The sequence below is a fragment of the Pangasianodon hypophthalmus genome, chromosome 21 (assembly GCF_027358585.1).
Source record: "Pangasianodon hypophthalmus isolate fPanHyp1 chromosome 21, fPanHyp1.pri, whole genome shotgun sequence".
Taxonomy (NCBI): domain Eukaryota; kingdom Metazoa; phylum Chordata; class Actinopteri; order Siluriformes; family Pangasiidae; genus Pangasianodon; species Pangasianodon hypophthalmus.
The window spans coordinates 10,376,883-10,390,640 of record NC_069730.1 but is presented as its reverse complement, the minus strand read 5'-3'; the positions used below and the strand labels follow the sequence as shown (position 1 = coordinate 10,390,640).

Genomic DNA, 13,758 nt, shown 5'->3' with positions numbered 1-13,758 from the left:
TGTGGTTCCAGGTTTGATGCCAAGTGGGCATGGCAAGCAATGATCAGCTACCGAGTGGTTTGCGATGTATCTACACACTACACTGTTTTTGTTTGTTTTTTTTGCCCTTGAAAATAACACTTATATACTTGAACGTTTAACCACCATCACCACATTCCCCTCCCAGAGTGAATGTCTAGGTCTGCTTTCAGTAGTAAACTGAACATTTACTTCAATGATTTGTTAACATTTCCTAACATTCAGGGATCAGACAGGGTGTGACTTACTGACGTATTAATTCAAAGGAATTACAGAAATGAAAGTTTCAGAATATGGCTAGCAAATATTGTGGCCATACCTTACCACTGGTTAAAAACACAAGTAAATCACTACAATGAACAATGTATTCTTGAGGTCTAAACAAAAGCATACAACAGATTTATCTCTTAATTTACTTTATTAATAAGTCAGGGCCACAAGGGGCACTAAAGACAGACATAAACAAAAACAAAGACATCTCATACTCCTGTTTCTGCTCCTCTACAAATTTGCAAATTTTACAAATTTTCTTGTTCTTTACTACATCAGGTTCAGAGTACAGTCAAGGCGACTGAGGTGAAAATGGACAGAGCGATGACAATGTAGCCAGAACGGTAGACCTCAGGGATCTTAAAGCCCTTCCCGACATCCCACATCTGAAAGCAAAAAAAAAAAAAAAAGGACGAGAATATAAATTAAAATGTAATTTTAAGACCCCCATTTAAGACCATGCAAACTGCATACTGAAATCACCATATAGCTCCCTTAAACATAGTCTGTCTAAGTAATGGCATTTGTATACAGACACTTTCACAAACCAGCAGAACAGGTAACAATTTGCAATGTTAAATATACATAAATAAAACTGGAATTATATTATCACCTCAAGTATTTATAACTGCAACTGTGTTGTGGGTGTAGAAAATGCCCAGATGTGTAAACACTTGTGAACATTTGAATTTGTTGACAATTACAGTAGCTAGATAACTACATAAACCTCCCAGAATGGTAAATGATGTGTTCTGAGACATAGAAGCAACAGATAAAAGTTCTTTGCTTTGGTACAGTCCATTTCCCACAGCATCATTTATCATTTACCGCAGCTACAATACAACATCTCTATGTTCTGAGGGGTCACAGGTGAGTCTGCTGCGGTTCATCAGCAATATTGATGGATTTCTTCCTGGGGATATTCTAGTTTGAACTTGGAAGTCTAGGGTTCATTTGTGACAAACACGTTTCTCAAATTCAAAGTCTAACAATGTGTTCACTCTCACTGTCACTGTGTTTTTTTTAAGCAACATTACTGTGATCCTATATAAAATCTCCTGCCTGATTTGTTAGCACAGCAAATGTTTTGCTAAAACAAAAGTAAATTTCCAATCAATTGCACAATTATATGCAATATCATTGTGTTCCTTTTTTTATAGCTTACAGAATATGATGGTGTCTGAAGATAAAGGAAACAATTTACTCACTGTGGTATGAGACAAGTGTGTTGATTGTGCATGCAGTTTGCATATGGGGTTATTTTATTGCCAAAAGTTGAGAGCACAATAGTTTAATGTCAGTAGGATTCCTTCTCCTCTCATACAAAAACAAACATGAACACTAATTTAACCTGCTCATGAAGCAATTGTCTTTGCTCACACACTGAACAGTATATATACATCAGAAATTATGCTGCTCTCCCAGCAAAAGTGTACTCCAGCTCAAATTCATCTTGCTTACTAATATGCCTTTCAGGCTGAAGCATTCAGGCTTCCGTATTCTGAGATTTTCAATGCAGAAACACTGCCATAAACCATTAACCAATAACAATAGGCTTTGGGTTTCAACCAATGAAATTGTTACTACTCCCCTACACTCTCATTGGTACATGAAACTGTAGAGAAACCCATACCATTCTGATTACTTGTGAAGCAAACAATTACAAGCCAGAACAAACTTCTACTCATTTAAAAGGGGGGTTATATTTGGTTATCACACTTGCATAGACTAATGATGTATGTATGTACAAATGCATGTAATTATATAAAACACTGTTGTATAAAAGTATTGCAGATCTCCACGAAGCACTCCAGGTGCAGTGTATGTTACATCCCTGCAAAGATTCCATTACAGGTGGAACACCAACAGACCTCTCTGGTATCTACAGAAAAGAAGTCATAATAGTAGGGAAAACATGACAGGAATTTTGCCATTAAGACACATGGATCTTGATCCACTTTGCATATTTTCAATTTCATTAACAGCTTTGCCAGTGAAGCTCATCGAGATCTGACAAACTTTGTTTTTTTTTTCACTTTATAACCTATTGAAATTTTATTATACAAAAAAATACTGGCAGAAGCTAAAATCCATGTGCCCATCTCCAAATGAAATTAAAAATTGGTTAATTAGACCATTTTTTCCCCAGTGAGAGTCCTGTTCCCCTTCTATTCAGATCTGTAAGGAGATAAAATAGTAGAAGGATAAAGCATATATCTCCCCATGATGGCATGTTGTACACTGCTGGACAGCACAATGTTTTTTCAGTAAGTGTACCTTTATGTTTACATTGATAGATGTTGTCTATCAGTTGTGTGTTGTGTAGGTTATTCTTGTATTCTGTGCATGAGTGGTGATCAAATATTCAGCAGTGTGTGTGTTTAATTGGGTGGAATAGTAATGTTAATTGAGACTGCCTGGACAAGCATCTAAGTAACACGGAAAAAAGTTTCATAACTGCAAAGGAAGTGTAAACTAAAGAGATGGTTGTTGACTTCAGGAAAGCATGGAGTGACCACTCTCTGCTGAACATCGGTGGCTCCTCTGCGGAGATCGTCAAGAGCACCTAATTCCTTGGTGTTCACCTGGCGGAGAACCTCACCTGGTCCCTCAACACCAGCTCCATAACCAAGAAAGCCCAGCAGTGTCTCTACTTTCTGCATAGGCTGAGGACAGCCCATCTCCCACCACCCCCATCCTCACCATGTTCTACAGAGGGACTATCGAGAGCATCCTGAGCAGCTGCATCACTGCCTGGTTTGAAAATCGCACTGTCTCAGATTGCAAGACCCTGCAGCGGATAGTGAGGACAGCTGAGAAGATCATTGGGGTTTCTCTTCCCTCCAGCACAGTCATTTACAAGACATCCTGCATCCACAAAGCCACCAGCATTGCAAATGACCCCACGCACCCCTCACACAACTCTTCACCCTCCTGCCGTCTGGCAAGCAGTGCCGAAGCATTCAGGCCCTCACGGCCAGACTGTGTAACAGTTTCTTCCCCCAAGCCACCAGACTCCTCAATACTCAGAGACTGGACTGACAACAAACACACACACACTCAACTGAACACCATCCCACTCTCTTTGCAATTTTTGCACATCTCTGTATTAACTGTATATAGTTTTTTTGTCTACTATACTCTCTGCCTGGCTGCTGTGTCCATATATAGCTTATCTGCTGAATACTATGTCATAGTATGTTATGTTTAAATTTACAGCAGCATATTATACTGTTACTCTTTTGCACTACTGAAGTGAAGTGAAGTGACTTGTGGCCAAGTATGATGACCTATACTCGGAATTTGTGCTCTGCATTTAACCCAGAGCACACACACACACCGTGAACACACACCCGGAGCAGTGGGCAGCCTTTTTTGCTGCGGCTCCCATGGAGCAGTTGGGGGTTCGGTGCCTTGCTCAAAAGTCTCACCTCAGTCGGGGTATCGAGGGTGGAAGAGATCTTGTGGCTCTGTGTTGTTTTATGTAAAACCATGGTCCTGGAGGAACATTGTTTTGTTTCACTGTGTAATAACTAGCTGTATATGGTTGAAATGACAAAGCCAATTGACTTGACTTGAAGTGGGGGTGACAACTGGTATGGCGGGTGCCATGGACACCATCAGTCCAGCATGCACTACTAATAGTTCAAAAAAAAAACAAAAAAAAAAAAGGCTGAAAAAGTTGACATTTTACAGAATCACTGCTGCTATATATGTCTAGGAACACCTGCATTCAAGTCAAATATAAATGTTTTATATGTCCAGCAAAGCAGCTGCTGTGGTAGGGTGACTTTGGTTGTTGTAATGTTGCGTATGTGTTTACCAGGTGGCGAATGCCATTGTAAGTGTGGTAGGCCACTGGGAAGGACAGGGCGAATTTGGCTGTGGTGATGAGAGCTGGACCCATGGAGGAGGAGTGGACCAGGTCCAGGTAGTAAGGAAAACTGCCCGGCAACACTAGTGCAGCAACCGCAAAAGCAGAAATACCTGACCAAAATAAGAAATATCACATCCACTTAGATTATTTACACAGCAATAATACTGTGAACACTGAACAAAATTACACCACACTAAGCAGTAATAGTCACCTTCTTAACGTTAATTGGTTCAACTGAAAACTCCAGACAAACAATTAGCGAACACTAACTTCTTGATTTGAAATAAAACCAGTCAAGAAGATACATTTTCAGCCTAGCCAGATGGCAGAGCCTGGCTTGGCAGTGCCATCAGTGACTGATTAACTGTCAGTTTAAACCAGAGAAATGTTTAGTGAACGTGTACTAAAAAAAGCCAAGAAGAATTTTCTTGATGTAATTATAGTTCATTAGTGTGACAAATAAAATGAAATATTTCCTATCTTATTGATTAGAGGACTGTTTGTACAGTCACGTCCATAAGTATTTGGACAGTGACACAATTTTTGTAATATTGCCTCTGTATACCACCACAATGGATTTGAAATGAAGCAAACAAGATGTGATTGAAGTGTAGACTTTCAGCTTTACTTCAAAGGGTTTAACAAAAATATGGCATTAACCACTTTGGAATTACAGCCATTTTTTCCCCCCAGAGTTCCTCCAGTTTCACAGGCTCAACACTAATTGGACAAACCAACAATCATAAAATATTAAAATTATTTTTAATACTTGGAAGCAAATCCTTTGCAGTCAATGACTGCCTGAAGATTGGAACCCATGGACATTACCAAATAATGAGTTTCCTCCCTTGAGGTGCTTTGCTAGGCCTTTACTGCATCTGCCTTCATTTGCTGCTTGTTTGTGGGTCTTTCTGCCTTCAGTTTTGTCTTCAGTAAGTGAAAAGCATGCTGAATTGGGTTGAGGTCACTGGACATTTAATTTCTTTGCCTTAGGAAGCCCTTGGGTTGCTTTCATGGTATGTTTTAGGTCATTATCCATCAGTACTGTGAAGCGCTGTCCTATCAGTTTTGCAGCATTTGACTGAATCTGAGCAAAAACTATAGCTCTAAACACTACAGAATTCATCCTGCTACTTCTATCAGCAGTCACATCATCAATAAACACCAGTGACCCAGGTGTTGCTGAGATCGTCAATGCATTCCTTCTTTTTAAGGATGTACCAGATTGTTGATTTGGCCACTCCTAAAGTTTCTGCTGTCTGTTTTGTTTTTTCAGCCTAATGATGGCCTCTTTCACTTTCACTTGCACCTCTTTGGACTGCATATTGAGAGTTCCCATGAACAGCTACCAAATGCAAATTCAATGCTTGGAATCAACTCTAGACCTTTTATCTCCTTAATTTGTCATGAAATAAGGAGGAAACCGGCCAAATCTGGCCATGAAACTGCGTATCAGTCAATTGTCCAATTACTTTTGAGCCTGTGAAAATGGAGGGACTATGTCAAAAATGGCTGTAATTCCTAAACATGCAATATTTTTTGTTAAACCCCTTGAATTAAAGCTGAATGACTACACTTCAATCACATCTTGATTGTTTCATTTCAAATCCATTTTGGTGGTGTACACAAGCAAAATTACAAAAATTGCATCACTGTCTAAATACTTATGGGCCTGACTCTGTGTGTGTGTGTGTGTGTGTGTGTGTGTGTGTGTGTTACCTGCACTGAGCCCTACGCCTGTTCCTCTGTGAGTGATTGACATCATCATGGGGACTGACCACCTGCAAGGCACAGTTACCATAGTAACACTAGCTCCTGGCATGTAGTCACCATAACGACAAAATCTCTTCCACACATAATTCATATGACAAAAAGCTTAACAGGGCTGTAATTGCTTTATATGTCATGGATGGAAAGCTGAAAATTAAATGCCAGAAATACTTTCAGGCTGTCAAAAGTTATGAGGAGGTGGAATGTAGATAGGAAGATTGCATTATGAAAATCAGCAGTTCGAAAACTTTTTGTAGCCAGGAACCCCTTTAACAGTTTAAAAAAAAAAGTCTACTGATCTCCTCAGTATAGATTTGTTTTACAAACATAACCCAAATAGTCAAATATTAAGCACATAATTTAAGTGTACAATCCCATAGGAGTGCAACTCTGGTGCGCTCAACATCAAGCCCCCAATTAATTATTGCATATGGATTTGTATGATAAACTTAAGCCTTATGGTGAGTGCATATGCCATAACTCATTGGGGGCTCAATTGCTGAGCGTGACGGAGTTACAGTTGTTATGCCACTGATGTAACCATCGACAGCCTTGAAGGTAACCACTGCAATGTTGCAACTTTTTCTCATATTATGACATTATTCTCAAAATATTACAACTTTATTTTTGGACTCTTTTAGTTTTATTTTCTAACCAGTGGTCAGAATATACAGAAGAAGAAGTGAAAAATGCAACAGCAGGCAAGCAGATAGCAAATGAAGGTCTTTCAAAATTACACTGAGACAGATAACTGAAGTTAGCAACAAAACAAGTAGCTACCATAATGTTAGCCAGCAATGTTACATGGTTAGTTACCTCTGTGTTGGCTATTAACCATCTTCCTAGTAGTTACATAGGTGTAGACAAGCATTTCCTAGCAGTAAATAACTAGCAGTCCTATCTCAGTTTGTCTCCTTTTTCCAGGCATGGAGCTTCTCTGCTCTCTGTTTTGTACTAAATACTGATGCTATTTAGCATTTTCAGTGAAAGACCCAGTAACAATTCCCTTTCTTCTCCCGTTTTTATGTGCTAGCTGCACACTCGTAAATATCCATAATTTTTCGATGGGCTTCTTTTGGTGGGCTTCTTTCAGCTGGGCTTCTTTTGCCAGTTGAGTGTGCAAAAAAAAAAAAAGCAAAAAAAAAAAAAAAAAAAAAACCTCTCTGCTTTCTGCTTTGTAATAAACAATCTTGACTCTTGTTTCTCACAGTCTGAATGTCCTTTAGGTGCTTTTTTTTTTTTTTTTTGCAAATTCCAAGTGGAAAGGATTCTGTCTGACCACTCTGCCATAAAGCCCAGATCGGTGGACTGCTGCAGTGATGGTTGACCTTCTGCAAGTTTCTCCCATATCCACACATGATCTCCTGGTGGGAGTCCTGGTTGTTCCAATCTTCTTCCATTTAGGAATTATGGAGGCCCCTGTGCTCTTGGGAACATTCAATGAAGCAGAATTTTTTTGTAGTCTTCCCCAGATCTGTGCCTCGACACCAACCTGTCTCTGAGCTCTGCAGGCAGTTCCTTAGACCTCATAGCTTGGTTTTTGCTCTGATATGCATTTTCAACTGTTAGACCTTACATACACAGGTGTGTGCCTTTCCAAATCATGTCCAATGAATTGAATTTGCCACAGGAGGACTCCAATCAAAGTGTAGAAACAGCTCAAAGATGATCCACAAAAATGGAATGCACCTGAGCTAAATTTCTAGTGTCCCAGCAAAGGGTCTGAATCACTGTGATATGTCGGTATTTTCATTTTAATAAATTTGCAAAGTTATCACTAATCTGGTTTTTGCTTTGTCATTATGGGGTATGGAGTGTAGACTGATGTGAAAAAAAATTACATCATTTTAGCATAATGCTGCAACATAACAAATGTGAAAAAAGGGGTCTGAATAGTTTCTGAATACACTGCAAATATCTATACTGTTTTTGTGATACAGAGACCACTTTCTTTTAAAAAAGAAACTTCAACTATCTTCTGTTGGCATGGAAAAAAAAAAGTCTGAATCTGAGTCTGATAGTATGCAGAAAAACAAATATACTTATGAACTTGTGTACAAGTGAGGCAGGCTCTTCCAGTTTTATAAATGTCAGAATGACATGTCAGAGTTACGTGTCAGAGTGACATGTCTCACTCAGTGGTTCAGATTGGTTCATCAAGTAGGGACTACAGATGATGAATTACGATTTTTGCACAATGCATGCTGAAACAGTGCATGTGGAAAACAGGAAACCAATCATAAAAAGAAATCATGAATTCTGTTAAAACGCAGACACTAAGTAATACAATGCCATGTGAAAGAATAATGCATATCATAACAAAAATATGTACTAAATTCTAGTTTTATGCAGGAATTTCCCTTTAAAAATATCTTGGGTTGCTTTTGAAGTATGCTTCAGGTCACTGTCCATCTGCACTGTGAAGTGCCATCCAATGAGTTTCGAAGTATGTGGCTGAATCTGAGCAGATAACAGCTCTATACTCTTCAGAGTTCCTCCTCTGGCTTTTGTCAGCAGTCACATCATCAATAAATATAAGGGAACCACTTCCATTGGCATCCATACATGCCCATGCCATAAGATGAGGTGTTACATTTTGGATCACGAGCAGTCCTTTCCTTTCTCGATACTCCTCTGGTACCTCTGTCCATAGGATGTTGTTCCAGAGCTGCATGGGCTTTTTTTATGTATATTTTTGGCAAACTCTAATCTGGTCTTCCTGTTTTTGAGGCTTAGCAATTGTTTAGATCATGTGGTAAACCCTAATTCTGGTGAAGTCTTCTCTTAACTGTTGACTTTGACAGAGATACACCTATCTCCTTGAGGGGTTTTTCTTTGCCAGGGAAAGAATATTTTACTTTTCAGCAAAATTTTTCACTGCCTGCTCCTCTGACAGTGACATCTCTTTAGGCTCATATTGAGAGTTAACAGCAACATATTCCAAATGCAAAAGCCACACATGAAATCAACTCTAGACCTTTTACCTGTAAGTGAAATTATGATGTAATAACACACACTTGGTGTGAACACAACAGCTGAACAGCCATTTGTCATATAAAAATATATAAAAAGTGCTGTATTTCCTACACCATTCACCTAATTAGGATGTACTTACCCTCAAATTAAAGCTGAAAGTCTTCATTTTGAGTTCATGTTCATTATTTAATTTAAAGACTAATATACTGTAGTAGACAGCTAAAATAACAAAACATTTGTCAATGTACAAATATTTATGGGCTGACTGTACATTGTAAGTAGGCATCAGCAGATAATTCCATAAATGAATTTGAAATAGGGATATGTTTGTCATCTACTTGCTTTATCCCACCCACAGAAACTGAAGTGACTTCTTTGCCACACACTCTGCCTCTTTGTTCCAGAGTGTATGTTGCATACAGTGATTTTGGAGCAGGAGATTTTGCATGGCCATAGTGAGTAGTTTTACTTCATTTTTTAAATGCTGTGAAAGGAACAGGAATTAGTAGCGTGGCTGGACTCACCTGGTATTAACATCTGTCTAGGCAGATTCCAATCACAAACGGACTGTACTAAATACAAATGTGAAGGGAGTCAAAGGTGTTTTGAAGTGTGATAACCACTTGTGGAGGTGTTCTAGGATGCATGTGGTCACATGACATTTGTCATGTGAATGGCAATGCATCCCAAACATCACCATCAGATGGCCTAATTGCCATTGTTGCTCACTACATTCAAGCTACTTTTAAACCATCTGTCCAGCCATTGTTGCACGTAATGGATTAATTTTTTTGTCTGAGGCTTAGGCTTTTTTATTTTTTTATTTTTATTTTTTTAATATGCCCACGCACAGTCCCCTCTCACATGCATGCTTGTTACTATTCTCAGCATAAGCTCCTCTGCTGTATGATTTCAGACTATTTGTGTCAGGGAACTGGTCTATTCATATTCTACAGCTGTTCTTTATTTATGACAATATATGTAATTACTTGACAACTTTAGCACCTTGGTGAAATAACTAATGAAATGGCATATTTTTATTACTGCTTCATTAATAAACAATAAATGATGCTACTAATTATTACAAGTAATTTTACATTACATTAGGTTGTTTTTGTCAGATCTGGCAAACTTCCTAATGAGGAAATGCAATCACAAATGGTCCAGTGGAGATGTATTTGAGACAAATACCAAGTGTGAGCTATCCATCTCATCTGTCCACTTGTAATTGGACCACATGAGACGGATGTTTATACCAGGTTTGAACAGGGCCTCTGACAAGATTTTCTCCAGGATTCACAGTAGACTAGGTAGTCTAGGTAATTATCCAGTTCCACCCACTGTACCACTAATACGCCACTTGCAATCCATCTATACTAATTACTCTATTTTTTTTAACTAAGTGTGAAGCAGCAACCACAGTATTCAAGGGCACACAAATCTAAATTTTATCCTACATACCAGGGGTACCATGCCCCTAGAAATATGCTTTAGAGAAATGTTCTGCTCAGTCTTTCCCACTTGCATTTTCCACCATTGTAGACAAGCTGTTTCTAGATGCTACTGCCAATTATTATGTGATCTGACACACAGCACTAGACTGATATTTGAAAATCTGATATTTTGTAACATTTTTTGACAGATGCTTTACAATAAAAATGAAGATACATGTGTCCAACAAAATGTTACTAAATCCTTTTTCAGGTTATGCCATCAAGCTCAAATTGGCCTGGTGTTCTCAGCTTGGAGCATTCTGTTGATACGATTCTCTCATCCTGTTAAGAGTATCAGTATTCAGACTTATGGCCTTGCACTCACACACCTTACCTATAAATGGTTATATGAGGAGAAAGAGGTCTGTTGAGTCGAGAGTTTTTGGCCCAGAATTTGTCCATCTCCTCTTTTGCTGAGGTTCCCATGGGAACAGCACTGCTCAAATACAACAAAAACAATATATGTTGATGTGACCCTTCATAAATTCCTTGGTGATATAAATGATGCTAAACACACTGTTACAAAACATTTAGTGGGGTATTTTCTTAATTTCTCTCTTTTTTTTTTTTTTTTTTAAACTTTTGGCACTTAGCAGACAGCACATTTATCTTATTTCAAAGTAATCCTATTAAGTTTTCCAGAAACAATAAATAGGGCCCACTAGCACATACACACGCACACAATACTTACTGCCTACAGAGTTGTGTCCGCGATGAACACAGACCCTGCCGGGCCACCATCCTAAAATACAAAGAAGTTAAAGGATGCAACGATATCAGTGAATAGGTCAAAATCAGACAGACTCTAGTTGCACTATTTGAACTTGCTTTATTAAAATTTTATTTTTCATTCTTTCTTATCCAGTTTTTTCAAAGTAGAGCTACCATAACTCATTATGAACAAGGAAGGCACTCAATCAGACCTAAAAACCAGTAAAAGGAATAAAAACAAAAATCTAAATTATATTTATTAGAAAAAAATATTCTAAAGCACATTATTAGTTTGAAATATCTGCTATCAGCTAATAAAGTAATTTTTTGATTGTGTCTTTTTTATATTCAGTTGTTTGGATTCAGTTGTACTGATGTTAAAGTAACCCTAAAACATTTACATTATTAGATGGATATATTTGGATTGTTTGTGCCTTTACTTTTTGGATGTGCAAGCTCTTCTGTTATTTTCATTGACAATATGGGCTTATGCATCTCCTTATTTCTACTACAGATTGAGTCACTAGAAGCAGGTTTAGCTTTGGCTTATGGATTACCTGCAAACTCCCAAATGACACATTTAATCTTAAAAGCTTTTATGCAGTTTCTTTTTTCTGATGACTGTGCAGCATCACATAGGTTACTTTCTGTCTCACACTCTTTCCATCTTGGCACCTAGTGCACCATAATGACCACCTGAAATGTCTGAAATGTCTGATGCAGAGTGCATTTGCAGTCTACTTTCCTGGAATCATGCACTTTTTAAAAAATTAAACCAGAGGAATCTCACAATTTCTTTCATCTGCTATTGATCTCTCGTCCAGAGGATACATCTCCGACAGGTTTGTTAGTACCATAAATGTACCAAACTTTATTTCCCATTTTTAATTCTAATCCTTGAATAGTCACTGACATTACAATTTCTTAAGTAATAGCCTTATCTGGGACCTAGGGATCGGTTAGTGATTGTGCACGAAGGGTACAAAGGAGAGACTAAAGTTAATGTCAGTGTCAATATGAATCAACGAGTGTAGCCTGATGAGCCAAATGCCATCAGCTCTTCGATATGTTTAAAGGAATCAGTTCCGTGAACTTTTCAAGAAAACAAAAGTGGAACAACTGAATCTTTCAACCTCTCAGTGGTTTTCAATTGGCGAATGTCATCTTGAGCAAGCTAGAGAAGAGTTATGAGTATCTGAAGAAGCTTGCCCACAGATACCAACATTAAAACAGACCCGTTTCACACAAACCCGCCAGCTAATAATCCAACACACTACTGTAATAATTCATTAATAATTAAACATTAATAAAACCCTATCTATGTAGCTAGCTCACAGCTAATGCGAGCGAAGATAATCTTTACACGCAATCGCAACACCACGAAGCGCCTCTAAGTCTCACTGGCAATTAACATAAACATTAAGATAGCGTTGTTGTGTGTTTAAAACTTGCTAATCCAGACAATACTAATTGTTAAGCAAGAAGTCACTGTGCACTGACCTTAGAAGTAACGCCATGTTCTCCGAGATAAGGAAGTGACGTACGCGGATGTAGGGGTGGGATCGAAGAACGCAGATTTCAAGCAGCTATGCGCCGTCACGCTGATCCTTATATAATTTTCAAGTAACCTGTAAAATGTCGCATGATCTGTATGATGGTGCCATTTGCAGTGGGCCATATAGGAAAATCTCTTTATTTGAGAAAAGTGCAACCATAAGCACATCTATAGGACAGTGCCGTTTTATATGATAACGTTTCGGTCTTTAATAAGAACCTGGATGTTACTGTATGAGCCTACTGCATTCTAATTCTTAGACCCGGATTATAATAGAGGCTAGGTGGGGCAAAAGCCGGGCCTGAGCTCAAAGGGGGCCCCTGGTTGGCTGTCATTCATGTCAATGCATAACTGACAAGCAAGAAGTAGCCTAATTATAGCGTGAGAAAGCAAGAATACAAACAAAGAACCACAAAGTGTCCACATACTGACATTGATCTGCTGTCTGCTCATAGTGAGATTTTTTTTGAATAATTTCAGGCAATCTGCAAAATATTTTTAAGTGTATGCAGTCTGCTATTGGACAGGAGAGACTTAAGCACACGACGAGCATGTCCCTGGAATGTGTCAAGGTTTATTGATATGGATTGTCAAAGGTTTCCCCTCTCGTAAGGATGATGGTATGATGCTTTAAAGCACATGTCAAACTCAAGCCCCCCTGCCAAAAACAGCCCGCTGCTTTGTTTTGTTCAGACTGCGAGAACTATAAAATAATTAAAATATCGAAATGGATGGTAGTTCATTACTACTGAACATTTTCACACTATGTAGAACTTGCTGCAGGAGCGGATCTGCTGTGAGCACAGTGTTCTGCAAATGCCACTGTACCACGCTGTTTCATCTCACAGTGTTGAAACACTGGTTAAAATCAACATCTCTCTGCTGCGCCTGATGCAAGTCAGACTCTCATCTAAAAATGATCTAGAAACGTGTTGCGTCTTGGCAGGGTTTAATTTCAAGAGAGGAACTATACTACATAAAATCACTGTGTGAGCTGTATAATTCAGCTGAGAAGTGAGACACGCTCGATTTTGAGTGCATGTCACACAGCAGTAAGAGCAGTGATGGCACGAATTTGCTGTTTTAAT

At 38.6% G+C, this 13,758-nt stretch overlaps 1 protein-coding gene across 1 annotated transcript; it reads right to left on the bottom strand.

Annotated features, from left to right (window-relative positions):
* Nucleotides 1–417: 417 nt before the first annotated feature.
* sdhc (succinate dehydrogenase complex, subunit C, integral membrane protein) lies at nucleotides 418–12,716 on the bottom strand. The gene is made up of 6 exons (XM_026925414.3): nucleotides 12,616–12,716; nucleotides 11,096–11,146; nucleotides 10,739–10,840; nucleotides 5,885–5,946; nucleotides 4,112–4,275; nucleotides 418–674 (listed from the first exon to the last, which is right to left on the bottom strand). Exons 1-6 carry the CDS (start codon nucleotides 12,630–12,632, stop codon nucleotides 570–572), a joined length of 501 nt encoding a protein of 166 aa, XP_026781215.1. The 5' UTR covers nucleotides 12,633–12,716; the 3' UTR covers nucleotides 418–569.
* Nucleotides 12,717–13,758: the final 1,042 nt, after the last annotated feature.